General features: G+C 40.1%; 1 protein-coding gene across 1 annotated transcript; it reads left to right on the top strand.

The window, feature by feature from the left end:
• The first annotated feature begins 17,726 nt into the window (after window positions 1-17,726).
• Window positions 17,727-20,579, top strand: LOC142550596 (uncharacterized). Its single transcript, XM_075659668.1, has 4 exons — window positions 17,727-18,903; window positions 19,660-19,856; window positions 19,988-20,116; window positions 20,532-20,579. Exons 1-4 carry the CDS (start codon window positions 17,727-17,729, stop codon window positions 20,577-20,579), a joined length of 1,551 nt encoding a protein of 516 aa, XP_075515783.1.
• Window positions 20,580-23,848: the final 3,269 nt, after the last annotated feature.

Genomic DNA, 23,848 nt, shown 5'->3' with positions numbered 1-23,848 from the left:
ACCCTGCACTCTGAAATCTCTGGGCACCTCTCTGGGGACAAACTCTGGCAAAGTGTCCCTGTTGCCTGCATATATTACATCTGCCCATCACTCCCTGACACTGCTCTGTGGCATGTCGGCCTCCACAAGTAGTGCAATACACACCTGTCACCTCTATACTCTGGCCAGGACCTCTCTGTCTTGACCCACTGGAGCTCGATGAACTGCTCCCTGCTCTCTTGAACTGCTTACCCTTAGCCTTCAAAGAATCTTTCTTCCCACTACTACTGATTCCACTATCAAATCGAGGAGGAGGTGCTGGAAACTGTGTGGCGAACGGTGGTGGTCTTTGACCCTGAACACTATAGGAAGCTCCTCGCTGCCTAATCAAGCCAACCTCTGCTCCCTTCGCTCGATTCAGCGCCTCAGAAAAAGTGTTGGGTCGCCCCGTGTTCACTAAAGTGAAGATATCCGGATTCAAACCATTTATGAACTGATCGGCAACTGCCTCATCATTCCCTGCTACGTGAGGTGCAAATAGAAGTAAGGACGAGAATTTGGCAACATACTCCTCTATGTTCCACTGGCCCTGTTTCAAATTGGCGAACTCGGCCCCTTTGTCTTTTCGATACGACACTGGAAATAAACGTTGATAAAATTCATCTTTAAAGACTTTCCAAGTAATATCAATACCTCGATGTTCTAAGGCTCGTTTCGCTGTTAGCCACCAACTCTTGGCCACTTCTTGCAATTGATGCCCAATCAGCTTCACTCTACGTTCATCTGTATAGGCAAGTGATTCAAATAACATCTCTATATCATCCAACCAGCTTTCACAATCCACTGCATTTTCTGTGCCCTTCAAGGTAGGTGGATGGAATGATTGAAATCTCTTCAACAAAGTCTCCATCGGTGTCGCAGTAACGTCCATTTGAGTACCTGACGTACTACCCTGTTCTAGCACTTGTCTTGCAGCTGATTGCGGTATCCTTCTAGGCGGCATATCTGATTATCAAACAGATTAAGATAATTGCTATACAATCTGTCTCAGCCCTCCTCTGATCATATACCTCTGATCCAGAATCGGTTCTGATTCAGTCTTTACAAGTATATGCTGTAAATCAACTCAGATACAATACAACATATAATAGGGAATGCATTAAATCAGGCTAGCACATCAAAAGCAAGGAAGAAGACTCGATCTACCCCGCTCATTCTATTCTATCTCAGTCTACAGAACCTACTGCTCCGATACCACCTGTTGTGGGGACCCGGGCTCTAACTCAATTCTTTTCGGGATTAATAGGATCTTTATTCAAAAATGTGGGTCAAATTTTTGCTTTTTAATATTAATTCAAATGTATATAAACAAGCACAAGATAGTTCTTCATTTTATTTCAATAAACATAATTACATGTCTCGTTTTATTCATATTCTACAAACCAGTAATTAAATACAGTCCATATCAAAAGTACAACAACTAGTTCATCTGCTACGTCCGAGATCACCATGCTATGTCCATCTCTCATCTCTGTCGCGACCCTGATCCTGCCCCACCTGTTGTTATGCACACATACAGACATAACAACAGCCGGAAACTTCGGTGAGAACAAATCCCAGTATAAAACATGTATACATGCTGATACGAAATCATAAATCATGCATGAAAGCAATAACAATGGCTCCATAGTCTAGGAAACCGATCTATCTAAACATGCAATTCAAATCAAATCATGTCTTGACTTGAATCGACTCTACTCTAGGGATCCCGGTGTGAATAAGACGTCACTGTCTGTCACCTACCCTCCCAATCGGGGTAACTGACTTTGGTCAAGTCTGTATCGAATGTCTGCAATCGGAGTGAATCTGATCTGAAGCGTCGATACCACCGAACATCTAGTTTGGCAAGTCTGCCAATGACTTCCTATCTCAAAGGCTTGAATATAAATTTATAAACAAGACATCATCATATCAAGAGATTTGAATATAAATCTATAAACAAATCACAATCATAGCAAAAGATAAACAATAATTCTAGTATGTGATTTTGTTGGGAAGCTCAAATTGAATCTCATTTGACTTGTGTCTTCCCCAAACAAACATGAATTATACCTTTCGTCGCACAATCTCTGTCGATATCGAAGTCTCGATGTCAAAGTCGCCAATACAAATCCTTTTGAAGCCCTTGATGCAAGGAGCAAGAATCTCCACTTGGTTCAAAATTTGGACATGTAATTCTTTCACAATTCTAAATTTCCCACAAAGAAAGCTTGAAGGAACTCTCTCTTGTTCTTATCCTCGGCTGCTGAAATGAATAGAGAATGACTCCTGCTTGAATTATATATATATACCATGCCATGTGTCAACTTAAGAAACAAAGGTGGATTTCTCGCGTGCAGCACCGCGGGTGCGGTCACTCTTCACCGCGGGTGCGCTGTGCCCACGGCATGCCTTTCATTTTCTGAAATTCGACGACTGCGGGTGCGGTACATATAAGACCGCAGGTGCGGTGACATTACCGCAGGTGCGGTGACATTACCGCGGGTGCGGTTACGTTAGCACCGCGGGTGCGGTGTCATTTTTGTAATTAATTCTCAACTCTCTGTCCATCAACCGCGGGTGCACTCTGTTTTGGACCGCGGGTGCGGTGACCCTACTGTAAAAATGGTTAACTTTCTGTCCATGCATCGCGGGTGCGGTGCTTCTCTAGGCGCGGGTGCGGTCCCTTCTTCAAGCAACACTTCATCTTTTCATTTTATCCACATACAATCTAGGGCATTACAAATGCACTTATCACAAACACGCTCAACGTCACGTTTCAAGTGTGGCCAATAAAAATGTTCATGCAAAGCATTCAAAGTCTTCGCCACACCAAAGTGTCACATCAAACAACCCCCATGTGCCTCCCTAACAAGTAACTCATGAATTAATGATTTAGGGATGCACAACCTATCCTCTCTAAACAAGAAACCATGATGCAAATAAAATTTATCATGTGGACCATCCATACAAGTTTCAAACAAACTCTTAAAGTCCTCATCTAGCACATACAATTCCTTCACATGCTCAAACCCCAAAACTTTTGATTCCAAGGTAGAGATTAGTACGTACCTCCGTGATAGTGCGTCGGCTACGACATTTTCCTTACCTTGTTTGTATTTGATGACGTAGGGGAATGTTTCAATGAATGCCACCCACTTGGCATGCCGCTTGTTCAACTTGTGTTGCCCCTTAAGGTGCTTTAGAGACTCGTGATCCATATGAATCACAAACTCCTTAGGCCTCAAGTAGTGCTGCCACGTTCCTAGGGTCCTCACAAGTGCGTAGAACTCCTTATCATACGTGGGATAGTTAAGCGCTGCTCCATTGAGCTTCTCACTAAAGTATGCCACCGGCCGCCCTCCTTGCATCAACACTCCACCAATACCTACACCTGAAGCATCACATTCAATTTCAAAGTATTAGCGAAATCAGGTGTGGGGACCCGGACGCTAATCATCTTCTTAATCATCTTTGGGATTTAATTATCAATTAAGATAAACAGGGACTAAAAATTTTTCTTTTTAAAATATAAGTGCGGAACGTAATAGAATTTAACTAATATACATCTCAGTCTAAAAGTACAATAATGTACAACAATTATTCAAACTAGTCTAAGGTTCAACTACTAATTTTCAGTATTAAACCAAGTCTACATCCAAGTTCGGAATCACCACTCTAATCTCGATCTCTCATCATCCTCTTGACCCTGATCCTGCCCCACCTGTTGTCATGCACACATACAAACAAGACAACAGCCGGATACTCCGGTGAGAATAAATCCCAGTATAAGAAGCATAACGATATACCAAACGTCCAGTGCCTTGGCGTATCTACCAAGACTAAGCCTATTCTGACAATGTGCAATGGGTCAGTGACAAGTCTGTCAAAATCTAACCCCTCTGTCAGTGACTCTTACTTAATAGCTCTCTGCTTTCTACTTCTAATTCAATAGAATAAACAAACTCATTAAAACACAAAGGTATAAAAACAATACCATACAAGTATGTGGTTTAGGGAAACTCGAGTTAAATCTAACTCAAGTCGATCTCCCAATTGACATCCATTTATACCTTTCTCTTCTCGGTCTGATGAAGACGAAGTCTTGTATTCCAATCTGTCCATATCCAAATCTGATAATGACGATCATATAAATACCATATCAGTATATAACTCAGTTCAAGACCTGTTCTGATCAATACTCAAATCAGTATATAATCTGATCCATATCTGAACAAGGTACAATCTAATTCATATCAATGATATCACGATACAATCGAAATCATTACTTAATCTGATCAATATCAATCTACTGATGTTTCGATGGCATAATAATACAGTCACGATAACCCCGTCTATCTCAACCTCACAGATATAATACCAGAATTCATAACTAGTATCAGTACGACTCAAAATCTGAATAATAACACAACTCTGATATAGAATCTCAACTAAATCAACTCTGAAATTCATAACAATTTCATAAACAGTCTATTCTTTAATCTGACTTCAGTTATACAATGTCTACTGTAGCAGAAACATCATATCTGATTCATATTCAATTCTGACAATATCATAAATTCAAATCATGTATAAACGTAACGAAACTTACGTCCAGTTGTAGCCTGCATCGATAGGAACACAGTACTGAAGTCGGATTCAAAAACAGACGGACGGATTTCTCACAAAAGGTGTAAGGATTTTTCTCTCAAAAGCTTCGACCTTTTTCTGAATTTTGTGAAGGAAAGGCGTGCAATTCTTATATGTATATACTGCATGCAACGCCAAGAAACGTGGCTTATTTTTCATGTTGCACGTCACACCGCGGGTGCGCTCATTCAATAACCGCGGGTGCGCTGATTGTAATGATATACATCAACTTTTCCGAAAGCTTCGACCGCGGGTGCGCTCGGTCCTGTAACGCGGGTGCGCTGACCTCACTGGTACAACACCGCGAGTACGGTCTGTCTAGCACCGCGGGTGCGGTGTCACTTCTGTAATTAATCTCCAACTCTCTGTCCATCAACCGCAGGTGCGGTCTTGTTCGTAGCGCGGGTGCGCTCATGCTACTTAATTCTTCCACAATTCATGAGCTCAACCGCAGGTGCGGTCCTTTCCTTACCGCGGGTGCGGTCTATATTTCATGCACCACTTCATAATCTCATTTAGTGCTTCTCATTACATGTCATGCATACTCATATCTTCCGAATATCACATCAATGAAGACTCATAAATCTCGAGCCTTACATCAGGTAAAACAAGTAAAGGAGCATTAATTAGTTTTTGCTTGATAATATTAAAGGACTTCTCTTGCTCCTCGCCCCAATAGAATGGAACGTTCTTCTTAATCACCGCCGTCATTGGTGCTGCCAATGTGCTAAAATCCTTTACAAACCTCCTATAGAAGCTTGCAAGTCCATGAAAGCTTCGGACTTGACCAACAGTAGTAGGCGTTGGCCAATCTCGAATAGCACTTACCTTGTCTTCATTCACTTGTATACCCTGTGAACTTAACACAAAACCAAGGAAGACAAGTTTGCTTGTACAAAAATCACATTTCTTTAAGTTAGCATATAGATTTTCAGCCCTTAGTGTTGTCAGTACAAGTCTCAAATGCTTAACATGCTCATCCAAGTGTGATTAGCACATGTCTCAAGTGTTTAACATGCTCTTCTAGATTCTTACTATACACAAGGATGCCATCAAAGTAAACCACAACAAATTTTCCTATGTGTGCACGCAAGACATGATTCATTAACCTCATAAAGGTGCTAGGAGCGTTAATTAAACCAAAAGGCATGACCATCCACTCATATAACCCATACTTGGTTTTAAAAGCAGTTTTCCACTCATCACCTTCCCTCATCCTAATTTGGTAATATCCACTTTTCAAGTCAATTTTAATAAAGACATATGCACCATGCAATTCATCTAACATATCATCTAGTCTAGGTATGAGATGCCTATACTTAATGGTTATGTTATAGATTGCCCTACAATCTACACACATACGCCATGAGCCATCTTTCTTAGGAACTAATAAAACAGGTACAGCACAAGGAGACATGGACTCACGCACAAAACCCCTATCTAACAACTCACTTACCTGCCGTTGAAGCTCCTTGGCCTCCTCCGGATTGCTCCTATAAGCTGGACGATTTGGCAATGCACTTCCGGGTACCAAATCAATTTGGTGCTCAATCCCCCTCAATGGTGGTAGCCCTTGAGGTAGTTCCTCTGGAAATACATCTTCAAATTCCTGCAAGAGTGAAACAACAATGCAAGGGACCCGGCTATATCACTTGTGTTAAGGAGGATCTCCTTGTAAAGAATCAACACAAGTGGTTCATGTGTGTGCATCAATTGCTTCAACTCACCTTTTTGGGCCATATAGGATTTCTTTTTGGCCTCTTTCCTCTCATTTTCTTTCCTCTCAATTTCTTTCTTCTCATTTTTCTTTTGTATGGCTATCTCACTCTTTTAATCACTCTTTGTTTCATCCATTTCATTTTATTTTCTAAGACCGTCTCACTTTTTAATTCACTCTTTTTTTCGGCCTCATCTCTCTTCTTTTTTTTTCAATTGGTCCTCCAACACTTGCTTTGGGGACAAAGGAAGTAATACAATGGTTTCCTTCTTCAATACAAAGGAGTACTTATTCTTGTATCCATCATGTGCCACCCTCCTATCATATTGCCAAGGCCTACCCAACAAGATATGACATGCATACATGGGTACCACATCACACAAAACCTCATCCACATACTTCCCAATAGAAAAAGGCACTAGCACTTGTTTTGTTACCTTCACTTCCGCACAATCATTCAACCATTGAAGCCTATATGGTCGAGGGTGTTTTAGTGTAGGCATACCCAATTTCTCCACCATTTCAACACTAGCCACATTATTACAACTCCCCCCATCTATGATTAAGTTGCAAACCCTTTGATTCACAGAACACCTAGTATGGAACAAGTTTTCTCTTTGGTTAGTCTCCTCCTCCTTGACTTGGGCACTCATGATACGCCTAATCACTAGTGCTTCACCTACAACCGCCTCATACCCCTCATCAGGATCCTCTAACGCAAGCATCTTGATGCGAAACCTCGTACGAATGAGAAGCAAACACGATTATCGAAATCGCACCCTCCACTCAATAACAAACAAGGATCGATTTGTTGTCCCGATCTTTTGAAACAAGTAACGGTTTGTGATATTCACCTCTAAGTTATTAAAACTTAGCAACAAATATCAACGATAAAACAATTGAATTTCAAACGAACCTTCAAAGATCTTGTTTTGACAATCCGAGCGAAAAACAATCCACAAACGCCACAAAGATGCAATCTTTGATAAACTTGATTTTGGTAATAACAAAGCAATGAAATGCCTTGAATGTTGAGAATAAACTCAAGCAATTTTCATATCCTTCAATAATTTTTCGTTCATAGTCCTTACAATGCATTATATAAACAATAAAATACAAGAAAAGTTGTGTGAAAAGGCTTAATAAAAGTAGATAACAATTTTGACACGGAAAGGCGCGCGGTGGCGCAAGAACTCGCGCGGATGCGTCCAGGTTCCTGCACAAGGGCAGCCTCCGGCGTGCGGTAGCGCCGGTTGTGGCGCCATGGCGCGCGCCTAGCGCGCGCGGCCGCGCAGGAAGTCGCGCGGGGGCGCGGTGCTCTCGGTTTTATGCGCGCGGTTGCGCGGAATCATGCGCTGTGGCGCGTGTGCTGCTGTCCTCATGGTCCTTTATCACTTGAATAACATTCCAAATACTTCCATCTTTGTGCCCATGTTCACCAAGCTTCTCTAATTTATACACCCAACTTGTAGGACTTCCTTTATAGCATTTCATGAGTCCTTGAAATGCTTCTTTAAACTTCTTACGACGTCCCCTTGTTATAGGTCCTTCGAGCAACTCCAACAACTCCCATGCCTTCTTTGGTGCTTGGCCAACCATGTTTTCATCATCCTCCCCTTCTTGAAAAGGATTTGTCCTCAAATCTTGATCTGATCCTACATCAAACAATGAAAGATCACTAACATTAAAAGTAGAACTAACATTGTACTCACCTCGTAGGTCTAATTTGTAGGCATTGTCGTTGATCCTTTCAATCACTTGAAATGGTCCATCACCCTTAGGTAAGAGCTTCGAACGTCGTTTTTCTGGAAATCTTTCCTTCCTCAAGTGCAACCACACACAATCTCCCTTTTCAAAAACCATCTTTTTCCTCCCCTTATTGGCTTGCTTCGTGTATTGTAAATTCTTCTTCTCGATGTTATCCTTGACCTTCTCATGCAAACTTTTAACGAATTCAGCTTTCTTTATGCCATCCATGTTCAACCTTTCACTCACAGGCAAAGACATCAAATCCAAAGGAGTTAAAGGATTAAAACCATAAACAATCTCAAATGGTGAATAATTCGTAGTAGAATGCACGCTACGGTTATAAGCAAACTCAACAAATGACAAACATTCTTCCCAATTTTTCAAGTTCTTTTTTAGTATAGCACGCAAAAGTGTTCCTAGAGTTCTATTCACAACTTCCGTTTGTCCATCCGTTTGTGGATGACATGTAGTAGAAAACATAAGTTTAGTGCCAAGTTTAGCCCACAAAGTTTTCCAAAAGTAACTCAAAAATTTAACATCACGGTCAGATACAATTGTCCTAGGCATACCATGCAACCTAACGACTTCCTTAAAGAACAAATCCGCAATGTTTGATGCATCATCAGTTTTGTTACAAGCAATAAAATGTGCCATCTTAGAAAATCTACCAACAACAACAAATATTGAATCTCTCCCCTTCTTAGTCCTCGGCAAACCTAAAACAAAATCCATAGAAATATCAATCCAAGGTTCACTAGGAACAGGAAGTGGTGTATACAAGCCATGTGGTTGTGTTCTAGACTTTGCTTGTCTACAAGTAATGCATTTTTCACAAACACGTTCAACATCACGTTTCATATGTGGCCAATAAAAATGCTCATGCAAACAACTCAAAGTTTTAGCCACACCAAAGTGCCCCATCAAACAACCACCATGTGCCTCCCTCACAAATAATTCACGAATCGATGACTTAGGAATGCACAATCTATCTTCTCTAAACAAAAAACCATTATGCAAATAAAATTTATCATGTGGACCATGCATACATGTTTCAAATATCTCCTTAAAATCCTCATCCAACAAATATAACTCTTTCACATGCTCAAATCCAAAAATTTTCGAATCCAAGGTAGAGATTAGTACGTACCTCCGTTGTGGGGACCCGGACGCTAATCATTTTCTTAATCATCTTTGGCATTTAATTATCAATTAAGATAAACAGGGTCTAAAAGTTTTTCTTTTTAAAATGTAAGTGCGGAACATAATGGAATTTAACTAGTATACATCTCAGTATAAAAGTACAATAATGTACAACAATTAGTCAAACTAGTCTAAGGTTCAGCTACTAATTTTCAAGTATTAAACCAAATCTACATTAAGTCCGGAATCACCACTCTAAACTCGTCTTCTCTCATCATCTTCTTGACCCCGATCCTGTCCCCCTGTTGTCATGCACACATACAAAACAGGACAACAGCCGGATACTTCGGTGAGAATAAATCCTAGTATAAATAATGTATACATGCAGTTATGATATGAATCTAGCCAGCCACTATGCGTTTCAAGAACCAATCCCGAGAGGATGCTTGAAGATGTTGAATGTTGCCCTTCATCCAACCAATGAAGGGTTGGAAACAAGGCTCGAGGGGTTCGGGTTGCATCACAATCAAGTAGAGGATGAATTGGAGGAAGCAAAATTTCCAGAACCCTCGGCGCTCGAGCGGTCAAATTCTACCGCTCGAGCGGGAACAAGCCAGAAGACCTGGCGCTCGAGCGGTAATATCCTACCGCCCGGGCGCGACTGCCGCGAGTCAGTTTCGGGAAGAATCCTAGTTTCCTAGTTAGAGTTTTAATTATTATGGCAACTAGATTTTTTTTGTTATCTTTGGATATAAACATATGTTGCACAAAATTTTGGAGAACTTTTCAGATTCATTATTTGATATTTTATCAAAGTTTAGAGTTTTCTCTCAAACTTTTCAAAGCTTCGCTTTGTTATTCAAAAATCAAACTTATCAAAGTTTTTAACTTTGTGGCGTTTGTCGATCGTGCTTGTGCGGATTGTCGTCGACTTGTTCTTCGAAGGTTCGTTATAATCTCGGTTGTTTATCTCGTGATTATTTGTTGCTAGACTTTTCATAGTTTAGAGGTGAAAATCACAACACACACGTTTGATTTAAAAGATCGGGACAACAACGATTCTTTGTTCGTCAGTGAATTGAGGGCGCGATTTGATTTTAATCGTGTTTGCTATTCGTTCGTACAAAGATTCACATCAAGTTAACTGAATTAACATAAAAGCATGAATTATATCTTATCACATGTAGCATAATCAAACAGCATGTATCAATACCAGTCTGTAAATAAAACATGAATCGTAATCTACGAAACATAAATCAATACGGATCTGTAAATCAAGTTCTAGTCTCGATATCTAAGACTCGACTCATCTCTCATTCTAATCTAGGGATCCTGATCTAATTTAGACTTTGGTATGCTGTATCGAATGTCTACAATAGACGTCGATCTACATCTAAGCTCATCGATACACCGTAAGTCTAGAGTCTACGCGGTTCTGACAAAGACTCGGCGGTTCTGCCCTAGCTAGGCTGATCTGCCCTAGACTCAAACTCTGGCTCTACTATGATTCAATAGACTAAACATATCAATCTGATAATGTAATAGCCAAGCCTGGTGTACGGTACGGTTTAAGTTTTCATAAGTTTATTGACTACTTGGTCAAGTTTAAGTATAGTTTGGATGTTCAGAGTTTCGATTTAGGATTTATAGTATGGTTGGTTATAGATGATGTGTAGTGCTATTGTAGCGGCGTTACTATTAAATTCATGATAATTCGTATGTTGAGCCAATTGGTATGAGGCCAATTGGAGTGATTAGATAAGACATAGAGGTGTAACTTTCTTATTTTGAGTTTTGTTCAAATCATTGTGGAATGTAAGCCTAAAGAGCCCCGAAGTGTGTCGTGCGTTTCGTCGTTTCTCCAGTGACACATGTTGGGAGATTTATCATAACGTTTTACTCAGACCTCCAAATGATCTGAAATTTGGAGAGATTCAAGGAAAGATATAGGGCTACACCTTTGTAGTTTACAACTTTTTCTAATTCGGAAGGAAAGAGGCGTTTCTGAAGCAATATTTAGCGTGGCGGTGCGCAGAGTGGCGCCCGAGCGGTAATTTATGACCGCCCGAGCGCCACTACTTCTGGAACTTTGGGTTTTGGGCAGAATCGTCGGCGCCCGAGCGGTAATTTATGACCACCCGAGCGCCCAGCACAGTATAAGTGTGTTTTCGAGATTAAGTGATTTAAATGGAAGAGTTGGCTCATTTCTCTCATTCTTTCTTCACTCTTCTCGATTCTTCTCTTCAAGGGAGACCTAGGGTTCTCATTTTCTTACTTTTGTGCCCTTGATTCAAGCATCTTGGTGGATTGTTGTGGTGATATTAAGGTTCTTGTGGGTTCAAGGAGCTAAGGTAAGCTTTTGGTTTGGTTATTTCTTAGTTTTTGGTGTTGGTTTATGGATTAATTGATTTGGGTTTATGATTATTGAGATGTTGATGGTGCAATACATGATTTATTGTTGTAGGATTGCTATTAAGATGTTAGATACAAGGTTCCAAGTTGTTGTAAGTGGATTCTCATTCTTGTGCTCACATGATAGTATATGTATTGTGTTTCAATGGTTTTAACATGTTATTCCCTTCCATTTGATCCATATTATGTATTGAATTACTTGATTGTATATTTGAGACAATTGAATGTCTCAATTGTGAAAAAGGGAATACAAGAGAAAAGAGTTTACAAAGTGTTTGATTAAATGCCCCAAAGAGAGTTTAAAATGATTTATGGATTGATAGATACATAGTCATAGATTGCATGAAATTAGTTGATCAACGACCCTAGGCTTATATCCCTCAGAGTTATCGATTTATATCGATGGGATATAGGTACAGAGACAGAGATACTATATAGATATCAATCCAACAGAGAAAAGAGAAATACCATCTTATAACAATTATTGCTATGTTATTCATGATTCAGAGTTGATGGTGTTTAATGTTTTTAAAACCATGTTTTACAGAGTATGCTATGTACATTGCTATGTAAGAGTTCCACTTGCTGAGTTTTATACTCATTTCAGTTATTCATGTGATGCAGATAAGAGCGACGAACCAGGACGTTGATTGAAGCCGGGGTCATATGCATATAGAGATGGAAGGAAGTGGAAGATTATTTTGTTATACATGATCAAAATGATATTTTGTATTTTGATGCAACACTTTTTGGATCATGTATATTCTTTTGATGGTATATATATTGGAAATGTATTTTGAATACTTACTCCATTTTTAAGAAAATTTTAAATTCCGCTGCTATTTTATAAAATGGGTCAGAGGTGTCAAATCGAGTGGTATCAGAGCACTGTTCTTCGGACCAATGCATATGACTTCGTCTACTTTCAACGGTCCGGGTATGTCTTCTTCTACATCTATTCATTGTTATCTATTGATATGTATTGTGTGAGCACATTGTAGGAATAGATGCCTCCTAATAGAAAGGCTGCAGAGGGTGAGGATAGTTCTTCCTCTAGAGTTTTCGATGAGTTCGGCAAGTTGTTGAAAGAGCAAGCCAAGGTCCATAGTGAGCAGATCCGACAGTTACTACGTATGCAAGGTACAGGCCAAGGTAGAGGACATGGTAGAGGCCAAGTGGCTCAGGCAGTGGGAACCGATGGGATCTTTACTGCTTTCAAGAGGATGGATCCGCCTGAATTCGCAGGAAGCACTGATCCTTTAGTGGCCGTAGAGTGGATCAAGGCACTTGAGGCGATTTTCGATCATCTCAACTACGAAGACAAAGACAGAATCAGTTGTGCAGTGTTCATGTTAGTCAAGGCTGCACGCATTTGGTGGAATGCTACCAAAGTTAGTGTGGATGTTTCGACATTGAAGTGGCCAGAGTTCACTGATCTCTTTTATGACAAGTACTTCCCAGATGCACTTCGAGCACGGAAGGTGACTGAGTTCTTGGAGCTTCGACAAGAAGGTATGAATGTTGATGAGTATATTCTGAAGTTCGAGGAAGGCTGTCTGTTTGCCCCATACATTGCTTCCAACGACAAAGACAAGGGTGCTCATTTCATTCAAGGCCTTAGAGCAGAAATCAGAAGGGACATCAACATGTCGAAGGCTGTGACATTCAAAGAGATTGTGGCTAAGGCCTTGTTGGCCGAACAAGATGAGAAAGACATTGCCAGGGAAAGACAGGCGAGGCAGCAGGCCATTGCTCAGAGAGGCCAGGGTTCGAATCAAAGAGGAAGGGATCGTTTCAAGGGGAAAGGAAAGTTAGAGCCGAGTCCTAAACCACCGACAGTTCCATCTGATCTTGAGAAGCCATTGCGTCCCAAGTGTGGTAGGCATCATCGGGGAGAGTGCAGATTTGGTACTCACACTTGTTATCGATGTGGCATTGCAGGCCACATTGCCAAAGATTGTCCTAGAGGAACATGTAAAGAGAAGGTTCAGGGTCGCATCTTTACCATGACGAAGGAAGGTATAAACCATAATTCTTCTGTGATCTCTAGCACTATTTTAATTTCAGGCACAGTAGCTACGACATTGATTGATACAGGTGCTACTCATTCTTTTATGTCTGAACTATTTTTGAGATATTTGGATATAGTTCCTTCTGTTATTCCCCTCCAGTTTAATGTTGTATTGCCTTCGGGGGATGTGTTGTGCCCGACATCTATTGTGTATGCGTGCTCTGTTCAAATTAATGAGCGAGTGGTTTATGCCGACTTGATTGTTATCCCGATGGTTGCGTTTGATATTATACTTGGCAAGGATTGGCTATCAACCTATCGTGCAGTGATTGATTGGGTTGCTAAGACGGTGAAATTTGCAGATGATGGCAATAAGGAAGGTATGCTCGCCAGTGCAGGTACTTCGCTGATCCTTCCTTTTATTTCGTTTCTTGAGACTAAGAAGTTGTTGTTTAGAGGTTGTGATGGGTTTTTGGCTTCGATTGTGGATGTGGATAGAATTGTGAAGTTGAATATTGATGATATTGATGTTGTGAGAGAGTTCTCTGATGTTTTTGAGGATGATGTTCCGGGTTTACGGCCGGACAGAGATGTAGAGTTTGTGATGGATCTAGTTCCAGGTACGGTTCCTATTTCTAAGGCTCCGTATAGAATGGCCCCAACAGAGATGAAAGAGTTGAAGACGCAGTTGCAGGATCTTTTGGATAAAGATTTCATTCGGCCGAGTTCTTCGCCATGGGGAGCTCCGGTTCTTTTCGTCAAGAAGAAAGATGGGTCTTTGCGGCTGTGTATTGATTACAGAGAGCTCAACAAAGTGACTATCAAGAATAAATATCCGTTACCATGGATAGATGACTTGTTTGATCAGCTGCAAGGAGCTACCGTGTTTTCGAAGATTGATCTGCGATCTGGCTATTATCAGTTGAAGGTTAGGGAGTCTGATATCCCTAAGACGGAGTTTCAGACCAGGTACGGTCATTATGAGTTCCTTGTAATGTCTTTTGGTCTGACTAATGCTCCTTCAGTCTTCATGGATCTTATGAACCGAGTGTTCAAGCCTTATTTGGATAGCTTTGTCATTGTTTTCATCGATGACATATTGATCTATTCCAAGACCAGAGAGCTTCATGCAGAGCAGCTCAGAGTTGTTCTTTAGTTGTTGAAAGAGAAGAGGTTGTATGCTAAGCTGAAGAAATGTGAATTCTGGTTGGAGCAGATTTCTTTCTTAGGCCATTTTGTTTCGAAGGATGGTATAGCTGTCGATCCAGTGAAGATAGAGGCAGTTTAGAAATGGCCTATTTCTACCACTGTATCAGAGGTACGCAGTTTTCTCGGTTTGGCGGGTTATTATCGTCGTTTTATTTCAGATTTCTTCAAGATTGCCCTGCCGTTAACCAATCTGACGAGGAAGACTGTGAAGTTTGAGTGGTCCAATGATTGCCAAAGTGGATTTCAAGAGTTGAAAGATAGATTGACGACAGCTCCGGTACTTGCATTGCCCAGTGGTTCTGAGGACTTTGTTGTTTATACTGACGCGTCGAAGAAAGGTCTTGGTGCAGTGCTGATGCAACGTGGAAAGGTTATAGCCTATGCTTCTCGCCAGTTGAAGGACTACGAGAAGAATTATCCTACGCATGATTTGGAGCTGGCAGCTGTGGTTTTCGCCCTGAAGATTTGGAGACATTATTTATATGGCGAAAAGTGTGAAATTTTCACGGACCACAAGAGTTTAAAGTATTTGTTTTCTCAAAAAGAACTCAATATGCGACAGAGGCGGTGGTTAGAGCTTGTCAAAGATTATGATGTGACTATTAGTTATCACCCAGGAAAGGCAAATGTTGTTGTAATGCCCGGTTACTCGTACAAATGATAATAATGCGTTTATGTCGTTTATTATATAGTTATTTAGCTCATCAGATTTCACGTGATGATTGAGGTATCAATATTGAGATTGAACATGAGTTTTATATTATCTATGATGTATTGAGAATAAATATGTGTTAAAATAGTGGTAGTAAGAGGTGTAGGTAGAAGTAGTGTAATGAAAGTTGGTATAGGACTGCAGGAAATTAGATGAAAATATGGTAGTTCGAACGGGTTTTAGCATAATCATTGGAATATTGATCCAAATTGTGTGAGGTCATAACCATTAGAAAGCTAAGATATAAGGTTACAATTTTCACGTTTTGAGTTTTGTACAAATCATTGTGGAAGACAAGCCAAAAGCGCCCCGAATTGGGTCGTGTGTATCGTCACTCCTACAATGACACATGTTGGGATAATAGGCATAACTTTTTACTCAGACCTTTAAATGGCATGAAACCAGTGGGAGATTCAAGCCAAGACATAGATCTACAACTTTCCTGTTTACCACCTTTTCAAATTATGAAGGGAAGAGACGTTTCTAGAGCAATATTTGAGGAACCAGTGGGCAGAGGCAGAATAGGTGGCGCCCGAGCGGTAGGATTTTACCGCCCGAGCGCCCCTGGACGAAAAATCTTCGTTTTGGACAGAATGTTCCGCGCTCGAGCGGTAGAAAATGACCGCCCGAGCGCCGCCTTTCATATAAGAAGATAAGTTTCGACTTTTCTAAGCACTTCCATCAGTTTTCCAAACCTTTTCACAGCAAAGCTCGAGAGGAAATCAAGAAATTTTCTTCCAAAAGCCCCTTTCTTCATTCCTTTCATCACTTTGATGTAAGAACTTAGTTCTCCATCACAAGGACATCATATATGTGTAAGTTTTCTTCTCTTTTAGTGTTCTACATGTAGAGGAGTGATTTTCACCTAGAATAGATATAGTAATTGAATTAATGATATGTTTGACAGCATAGGAACAAGGAACATCGTCTCAAACCAGTGTTCTTACGCTTGGACAGTAAGTTGGCATGTTCTTGAAGTAATACATGAGTAATATCATGAATTTCAAATGCTTCGCATTTTCTATTGCTATATGTACATTTTTAGTATGTTTATTGATGAAAACATAGCACCATATTCCATTGTTATGTATTAAATATGTAAGGAACTCATGAATATTGAAGATGGATGCTATGTCATGAACATGAACATGGACATGAAAGGAAAAGGACTGATTTTTACATGATATAGAGCTTGTTGACATCATGGGTGGTTTTAAGTCCACCAAAGCTATTGGCCAATATATGTTCATGGGGCGTGGGGATGCCAAAGATTGTTCCCTGACGTCCAACACAGTAGTAGCTATATAATAAAGCAAGCACGGTAGTACAGGTCAACTAATGAGGCTCAAGTACAAAAATGAACATTGAATATATGCTACGGTATGACATGTTTTTAAGATTCATTGTTGTCACGACTTGATATGTACGTTCCTTCGATGTATATTGATACGTATAAGTGCCAACTTATTGAGTTTTATAAACTCAAGTAGCTCATGTGTTACAGGATCAGGTAGTGAAGAGACATAGGATGCCGGTTCGCCAATGGATGCTTGTGACGTGCCCTACCTCGACAAGAACCGGGACCTCTTATTGTATAGCTTCCGCATATGTATTGTTGTAAATTTTATATGAGGGTTTGAAACAAGTTCCATGTTATGTATGATGATACAAAGTATGTTGGTATATGAGAATATGTTTATAAATGTGTATGAATAGTATTGCTTGAGTTTTGGTGTATACAAAATATAGGGACATCATGCCAAAATTTTTGTAAACCATCAAAGTGATGCCTCTTGTTTGATTTACTTCATACTATAATTATATCATTCAAACCTTATTTTGATTACAAGTATAAGTATCATTAATCATGTCAAGTATAGAGTAAGGGTGTGACATTTTTAGATTACAAGTATAAGTATCATTAATCATGTCAAGTATAGAGTTAGGGTGTGACATTTTTATGGTATCAGAGCCCACGGTTCTTTGACAGGAAAGACACTTCACTTCATCCACACATGGGGAACTCGACAAGTAAGTATCTTTGTATTCCATAGTTTATGCTAAGTTATGTGTCTATGTATCCTACATGTAGGTTAAGATAAGCAACGATGCCACCGAAACGTAAAGTACATGAGGGAGAGTCATCTAAGGGCAAGGCCCCAGCAGTCGAAGGTGAAGGTAGTGCGCCACGACCTGTAGATGACTTCGCCCAATTACTCCAACAACAAGCAAAGGTCCATGGTGAACAAATACAGCAGCTACTGGAAATGCAACGGACTACTCAAGAACAGGCACAAGCACAAGCCATAGTACACCGACATGGGCCTGTTCAAACCGACGTATATGATCGTTTTAGACGTTTGAATCCTCCGGAATTCATGGGAAGCACCGATCCAGCAATAGCAGAAGAGTGGATTAAGTCATTGGATTCCATCTTCTCCTACCTTCATATGGATGATGCTGACCAAGTGACTTGTGCCATCTTTCTCTTAACAAAACATGCAAGAATATGGTGGGAAAGTGCAAAAGTGGCATTACCAGTTGGACCATTGACATGGGGAACTTTCAAAACTGTGTTTTATAACAAATATTTCAGTAAAGACGTACGAGCCAAGAAAGCCAGTGATTTTCTGAATTTGAAGCAAGGAACCATGTCAATGACTGAATATATTCAACAATTTGAGGCCGGAGTCCAATATGTACCATATATTGCACAAGATGACACCAGTAAGGGCGAACATTTCATGCGGAGACTTCGCTCTGAAATTAAAAGAGATGTAAGAATGTCGAAAGTTGCTACATACGGGGAGATAGTAGAAAGAGCACTTATGGCAGAACAAGATGAACATGACATTGACATAGACAGGCAACAACGAAGGCAACAATACTTTCAAAAGAGCCAAGGAACAGGACAAGGCAAAAAGACCGATAGCAAAGGTGCTCGACCAGAGGAACCCCGTAGCAAGGGTCCCCCTCCACGTAAAGAACAGGACAGGCCACCTTGTCCTAAATGTGGCAAACTCCATGGCGGGGAGTGTATGCAGGGTTCTAATGTCTGTTATCGTTGCAAGAAGCCAGGACATCTCGCCAAGAATTGTCCAGGAAGTTCTGAGAAAGTACAGGGACGCCTTTTCTCCATGACCAAAGAAGAAGTGGATGCAGATACATCGATGATCACCGGTATGTTCTTGGTTTCTGGTATTACTACTATTGTTTTACTAGATTCAGGAGCCACGCATTCTTTTATTTCGGAATCGCCTGTAAAGAGACTGGACATTACACCAAGTACAACAGAGACACAACTCGCCATAGCCTTACCTTCCGGGCAAGAATTACAGACAGATCAGATTGTGCGAGGATGTCCAATATATGCCCAAGGCCATCAGATGTATGTTGAATTGATTGTTTTGAAAATGACCGATTTTGATGTGATATTGGGAATGGATTGGCTCTCGAAGTACAGAGTTACTATTGACTGTGGCATAAAGATGATCAAGTTTGCACCAGTAGGAGCTGAACCATTCACCGTAGCAAGTGCAGGAACTCATCCGATCTCAAAAGCTCCTTATCGATTAGCTCCTACAGAAATGAAATAACTGAAAGAACAGTTATAGGAGTTGCTTGATAAAGGGTTTATTACACCGAGCTTTTCACCGTGGGGTGCTCCTGTTTTGTTTGTGAAAAAGAAAGACGGTACTCTTCGTCTATGCATTGATTATCGGGAGTTGAACAAAGTGACAATCAAAAATAAATATCCACTCCCTAGAATTGATGATTTGTTTGATCAACTACAAGGAGCTGCTATCTTTTCGAAAATTGATCTACGAACAGGCTATCATCAATTAAAAGTGAAGTCAGATGATATTTCAAAGACTGCCTTCAGAACCAGGTACGGGCATTATGAATTTCTTGTAATGCCATTTGGACTAACGAATGCACCAGCTGCATTTATGGATCTAATGAACAGAATTTTCAAGCCATTCCTAGACAGGTTCGTGATTGTGTTTATACATGATATTCTCATCTACTCACGAACTGTAGAGGAGCATAGAGAACATTTGCAATTAGTTTTGCAGACTTTGAAGGATAAACATTTATATGGAAAATGGAAGAAATGTGAATTTTGGCTTGAACAAATATCATCCTTGGGTCATATCATTTCAAAAGAAGGCATATCAGTGGATCCAAGTAAGATTGAAGCTGTTAATAACTGGCTACGACCTACCACTGTTACCGAGGTACTTAGTTTTCTTGGGCTAGCTGGTCATTACCGTCGGTTTATAGCGGGATTTTCTAAGATAGCATTGCCTTTGACTGCTTTAACTCGAAAGAATGTGAAATTTGTATGGGACGAAGCATGTGATTGCAGTTTCCAAGAGTTAAAGGTAAAATTGATTCAGCACCGGTCCTTGCTATTCCAGAAGGATCAGGAGATTTTATAGTGTACAGTGATGCTTCGAAACAAGGTTTAGGAGCAGTCTTGATGCAACACGGGAAGGTGATTGCTTATGCCTCTAGGCAATTGAAAGAATATGAAAAGAACTATCCAACACATGATTTAGAACTGGCAGCAGTGGTATTTGCATTGAAAATATGGCGCCATTATTTGTATGGCGAACGATGTGAAATTTATACGGACCACAAGAGTTTGAAATATTTATTCACGCAAAAAGAACTGAATATGAGACAACGACGTTGGTTGGAATTGGTGAAGGATTACGATTGTGTTATTAATTATCATCCAGGCAAAGCCAATGTTGTTGCAGATGCGTTAAGTCGAAAGTCCAGTTCTATTGCTGCAATGCAAGTACAAGAACAAATTTTATGGGATTTGCAGAATTTGAAGATTAATGTTATGCCAAAGGGCACTGCAATCCAATTATCATCTCTCATGATTCGACCAACACTTGCAGACAGGATCAAGGCCGAAAAAAATACAGATACTGAATTCCAGCAATTGAGACAGCGAGATGAGGATAAAGGACATTCGAACTTTGAATTGAATGGGGAAGGAATACGGACATATCGGGGTAGATTGTGTGTGCCAAAACAAGGAACGATCAGGAACGACATTCTTATTGATGCTCATGCTACTCCCTATTCGATCCATCCAGGAGGCACTAAAATGTACAAGGATTTGAAACCATTATTTTGGTGGCCAGGTATGAAAAAGGACATTGCTCAATTTGTTGTACAATGTCTAACTTGTCAATAGGTCAAAACTGAACATCAAAGACCAGCAGGACTCCTGAAACCACTACCCATTCCTGAATGGAAATGGGAACACATCACAATAGATTTCATTCTTGGTTTGCCAAGAACTCAAAGAGGCTTCAATGCTATATAGGTTATTGTGGATCGACTTACAAAATCAGCTCATTTTCTTCCGGTTAAGACCACATACACGATGAATCAATATGCTGAAGAATACATCAAAGAGATAGTGAGGCTTCATGGCATCCCAGTGTCCATTGTATCAGATAGAGATCCCAAATTTACATCTGCATTTTGGAAAAGCTTGCATCATGCTATGGGAACTCGATTGTCATTCAGCACAGCATTCCACCCTCAAACTGATGGACAATCAGAACGAGTGAATCAGATCTTAGAAGATATGTTGAGGGCATGTACTATTGACTTCCCAGGTAGTTGGGACAGTAAACTACCGTTGGCTGAGTTTACATATAACAATAGCTATCAGTCAAGCATTGGAATGGCACCATATACTGCATTATATGGTAGAAAATGTCGATCTCCAGTACATTGGGATGAAATAGGAGAAAGGAAATTATTAGGCCCTGAATTGGTACAATAGACAGCTGAATTGGTAACCAAGATCAGAGAAAGAATGCACACTGCCCAGAGTCGACAGAAAAGCTATGCTGATGTGCGACGTCGTCGATTGGAATTTCAGGTTGGTGACCATGTATTTGTAAAGATATCACCATTGAAGGGCATTTTGCGTTTTGGTAAGAAAGGAAAATTGAGTCCAAGATATATCGGTCCATTTGAAATCTTGGAAAGAATAGGAGACAGAGCCTACCGAGTTGCTTCACCACCGAACTTGTCAAATGTTCATAATGTTTTTCACGTTTCATTGCTACGAAAGTATTTGGCCAACCCTTCTCACGTTCTTCATTATGAACCATTGGAGCTTGCATCGAATCTCTCATATGAAGAACGACCGGTCCAAATCCTCGATAGGAAATCAAAAGTGTTACGAGGCAAGGAAATACCCTTGGTAAAACTACTGTGGCGCAACCATGCAATTGAAGAAGCAACTTGGGAGCGAGAAGACGAGATCCAACAGAGATATCCCGAACTATATGGTACGTCAAATTTCGAGGACGAAATTCTTTGAAGGAGGGGAGAATTGTAATGCCCGGTTACTCGTACAAATGATAATAATGCGTTTATGTCGTTTATTATATAGTTATTTAGCTCATCAGATTTCACGTGATGATTGAGGTATCAATATTGAGATTGAACATGAGTTTTATATTATCTATGATGTATTGAGAATAAATATGTGTTAAAATAGTGGTAGTAAGAGGTGTAGGTAGAAGTAGTGTAATGAAAGTTGGTATAGGACTGCAGGAAATTAGATGAAAATATGGTAGTTCGAACGGGTTTTAGCATAATCATTGGAATATTGATCCAAATTGTGTGAGGTCATAACCATTAGAAAGCTAAGATATAAGGTTACAATTTTCACGTTTTGAGTTTTGTACAAATCATTGTGGAAGACAAGCCAAAAGCGCCCCGAATTGGGTCGTGTGTATCGTCACTCCTACAATGACACATGTTGGGATAATAGGCATAACTTTTTACTCAGACCTTCAAATGGCATGAAACCAGTGGTAGATTCAAGCCAAGACATAGATCTACAACTTTCCTGTTTACCACCTTTTCAAATTATGAAGGGAAGAGACGTTTCTAGAGCAATATTTGAGGAACCAGTGGGCAGAGGCAGAATAGGTGGCGCCCGAGCGGTAGGATTTTACCGCCCGAGCGCCCCTGGACGAAAAATCTTCGTTTTGGACAGAATGTTCCGCGCTCGAGCGGTAGAAAATGACCGCCCGAGCGCCGCCTTTCATATAAGAAGATAAGTTTCGACTTTTCTAAGCACTTCCATCAGTTTTCCAAACCTTTTCACAGCAAAGCTCGAGAGGAAATCAAGAAATTTTCTTCCAAAAGCCCCTTTCTTCATTCCTTTCATCACTTTGATGTAAGAACTTAGTTCTCCATCACAAGGACATCATATATGTGTAAGTTTTCTTCTCTTTTAGTGTTCTACATGTAGAGGAGTGATTTTCACCTAGAATAGATATAGTAATTGAATTAATGATATGTTTGACAGCATAGGAACAAGGAACATCGTCTCAAACCAGTGTTCTTACGCTTGGACAGTAAGTTGGCATGTTCTTGAAGTAATACATGAGTAATATCATGAATTTCAAATGCTTCGCATTTTCTATTGCTATATGTACATTTTTAGTATGTTTATTGATGAAAACATAGCACCATATTCCATTGTTATGTATTAAATATGTAAGGAACTCATGAATATTGAAGATGGATGCTATGTCATGAACATGAACATGGACATGAAAGGAAAAGGACTGATTTTTACATGATATAGAGCTTGTTGACATCATGGGTGGTTTTAAGTCCACCAAAGCTATTGGCCAATATATGTTCATGGGGCGTGGGGATGCCAAAGATTGTTCCCTGACGTCCAACACAGTAGTAGCTATATAATAAAGCAAGCACGGTAGTACAGGTCAACTAATGAGGCTCAAGTACAAAAATGAACATTGAATATATGCTACGGTATGACATGTTTTTAAGATTCATTGTTGTCACGACTTGATATGTACGTTCCTTCGATGTATATTGATACGTATAAGTGCCAACTTATTGAGTTTTATAAACTCAAGTAGCTCATGTGTTACAGGATCAGGTAGTGAAGAGACATAGGATGCCGGTTCGCCAATGGATGCTTGTGACGTGCCCTACCTCGACAAGAACCGGGACCTCTTATTGTATAGCTTCCGCATATGTATTGTTGTAAATTTTATATGAGGGTTTGAAACAAGTTCCATGTTATGTATGATGATACAAAGTATGTTGGTATATGAGAATATGTTTATAAATGTGTATGAATAGTATTGCTTGAGTTTTGGTGTATACAAAATATAGGGACATCATGCCAAAATTTTTGTAAACC

Source organism: Primulina tabacum, chromosome 7 (assembly GCF_025594145.1).
Source record: "Primulina tabacum isolate GXHZ01 chromosome 7, ASM2559414v2, whole genome shotgun sequence".
NCBI classification, from domain to species: Eukaryota; Viridiplantae; Streptophyta; class Magnoliopsida; order Lamiales; family Gesneriaceae; genus Primulina; species Primulina tabacum.
Note: the sequence above shows the minus strand (reverse complement) of the source record. Positions and strands in the feature narration are given on the sequence as shown.

Coding starts and splice junctions, on each gene's coding strand:
- LOC142550596 (XM_075659668.1), top strand. CDS start 17,727: ATGCCACCGAAACGTAAAGTACATGAGGGAGAGTCATCTAAGGGCAAG. Junction 19,857..19,987: donor GACCTACCACTGTTACCGAG/GTACTTAGTTTT, acceptor ATGTGATTGCAG/TTTCCAAGAGTTAAAGGTAA. Junction 20,117..20,531: donor TCTTGATGCAACACGGGAAG/GTGATTGCTTAT, acceptor CAACACTTGCAG/ACAGGATCAAGGCCGAAAAA.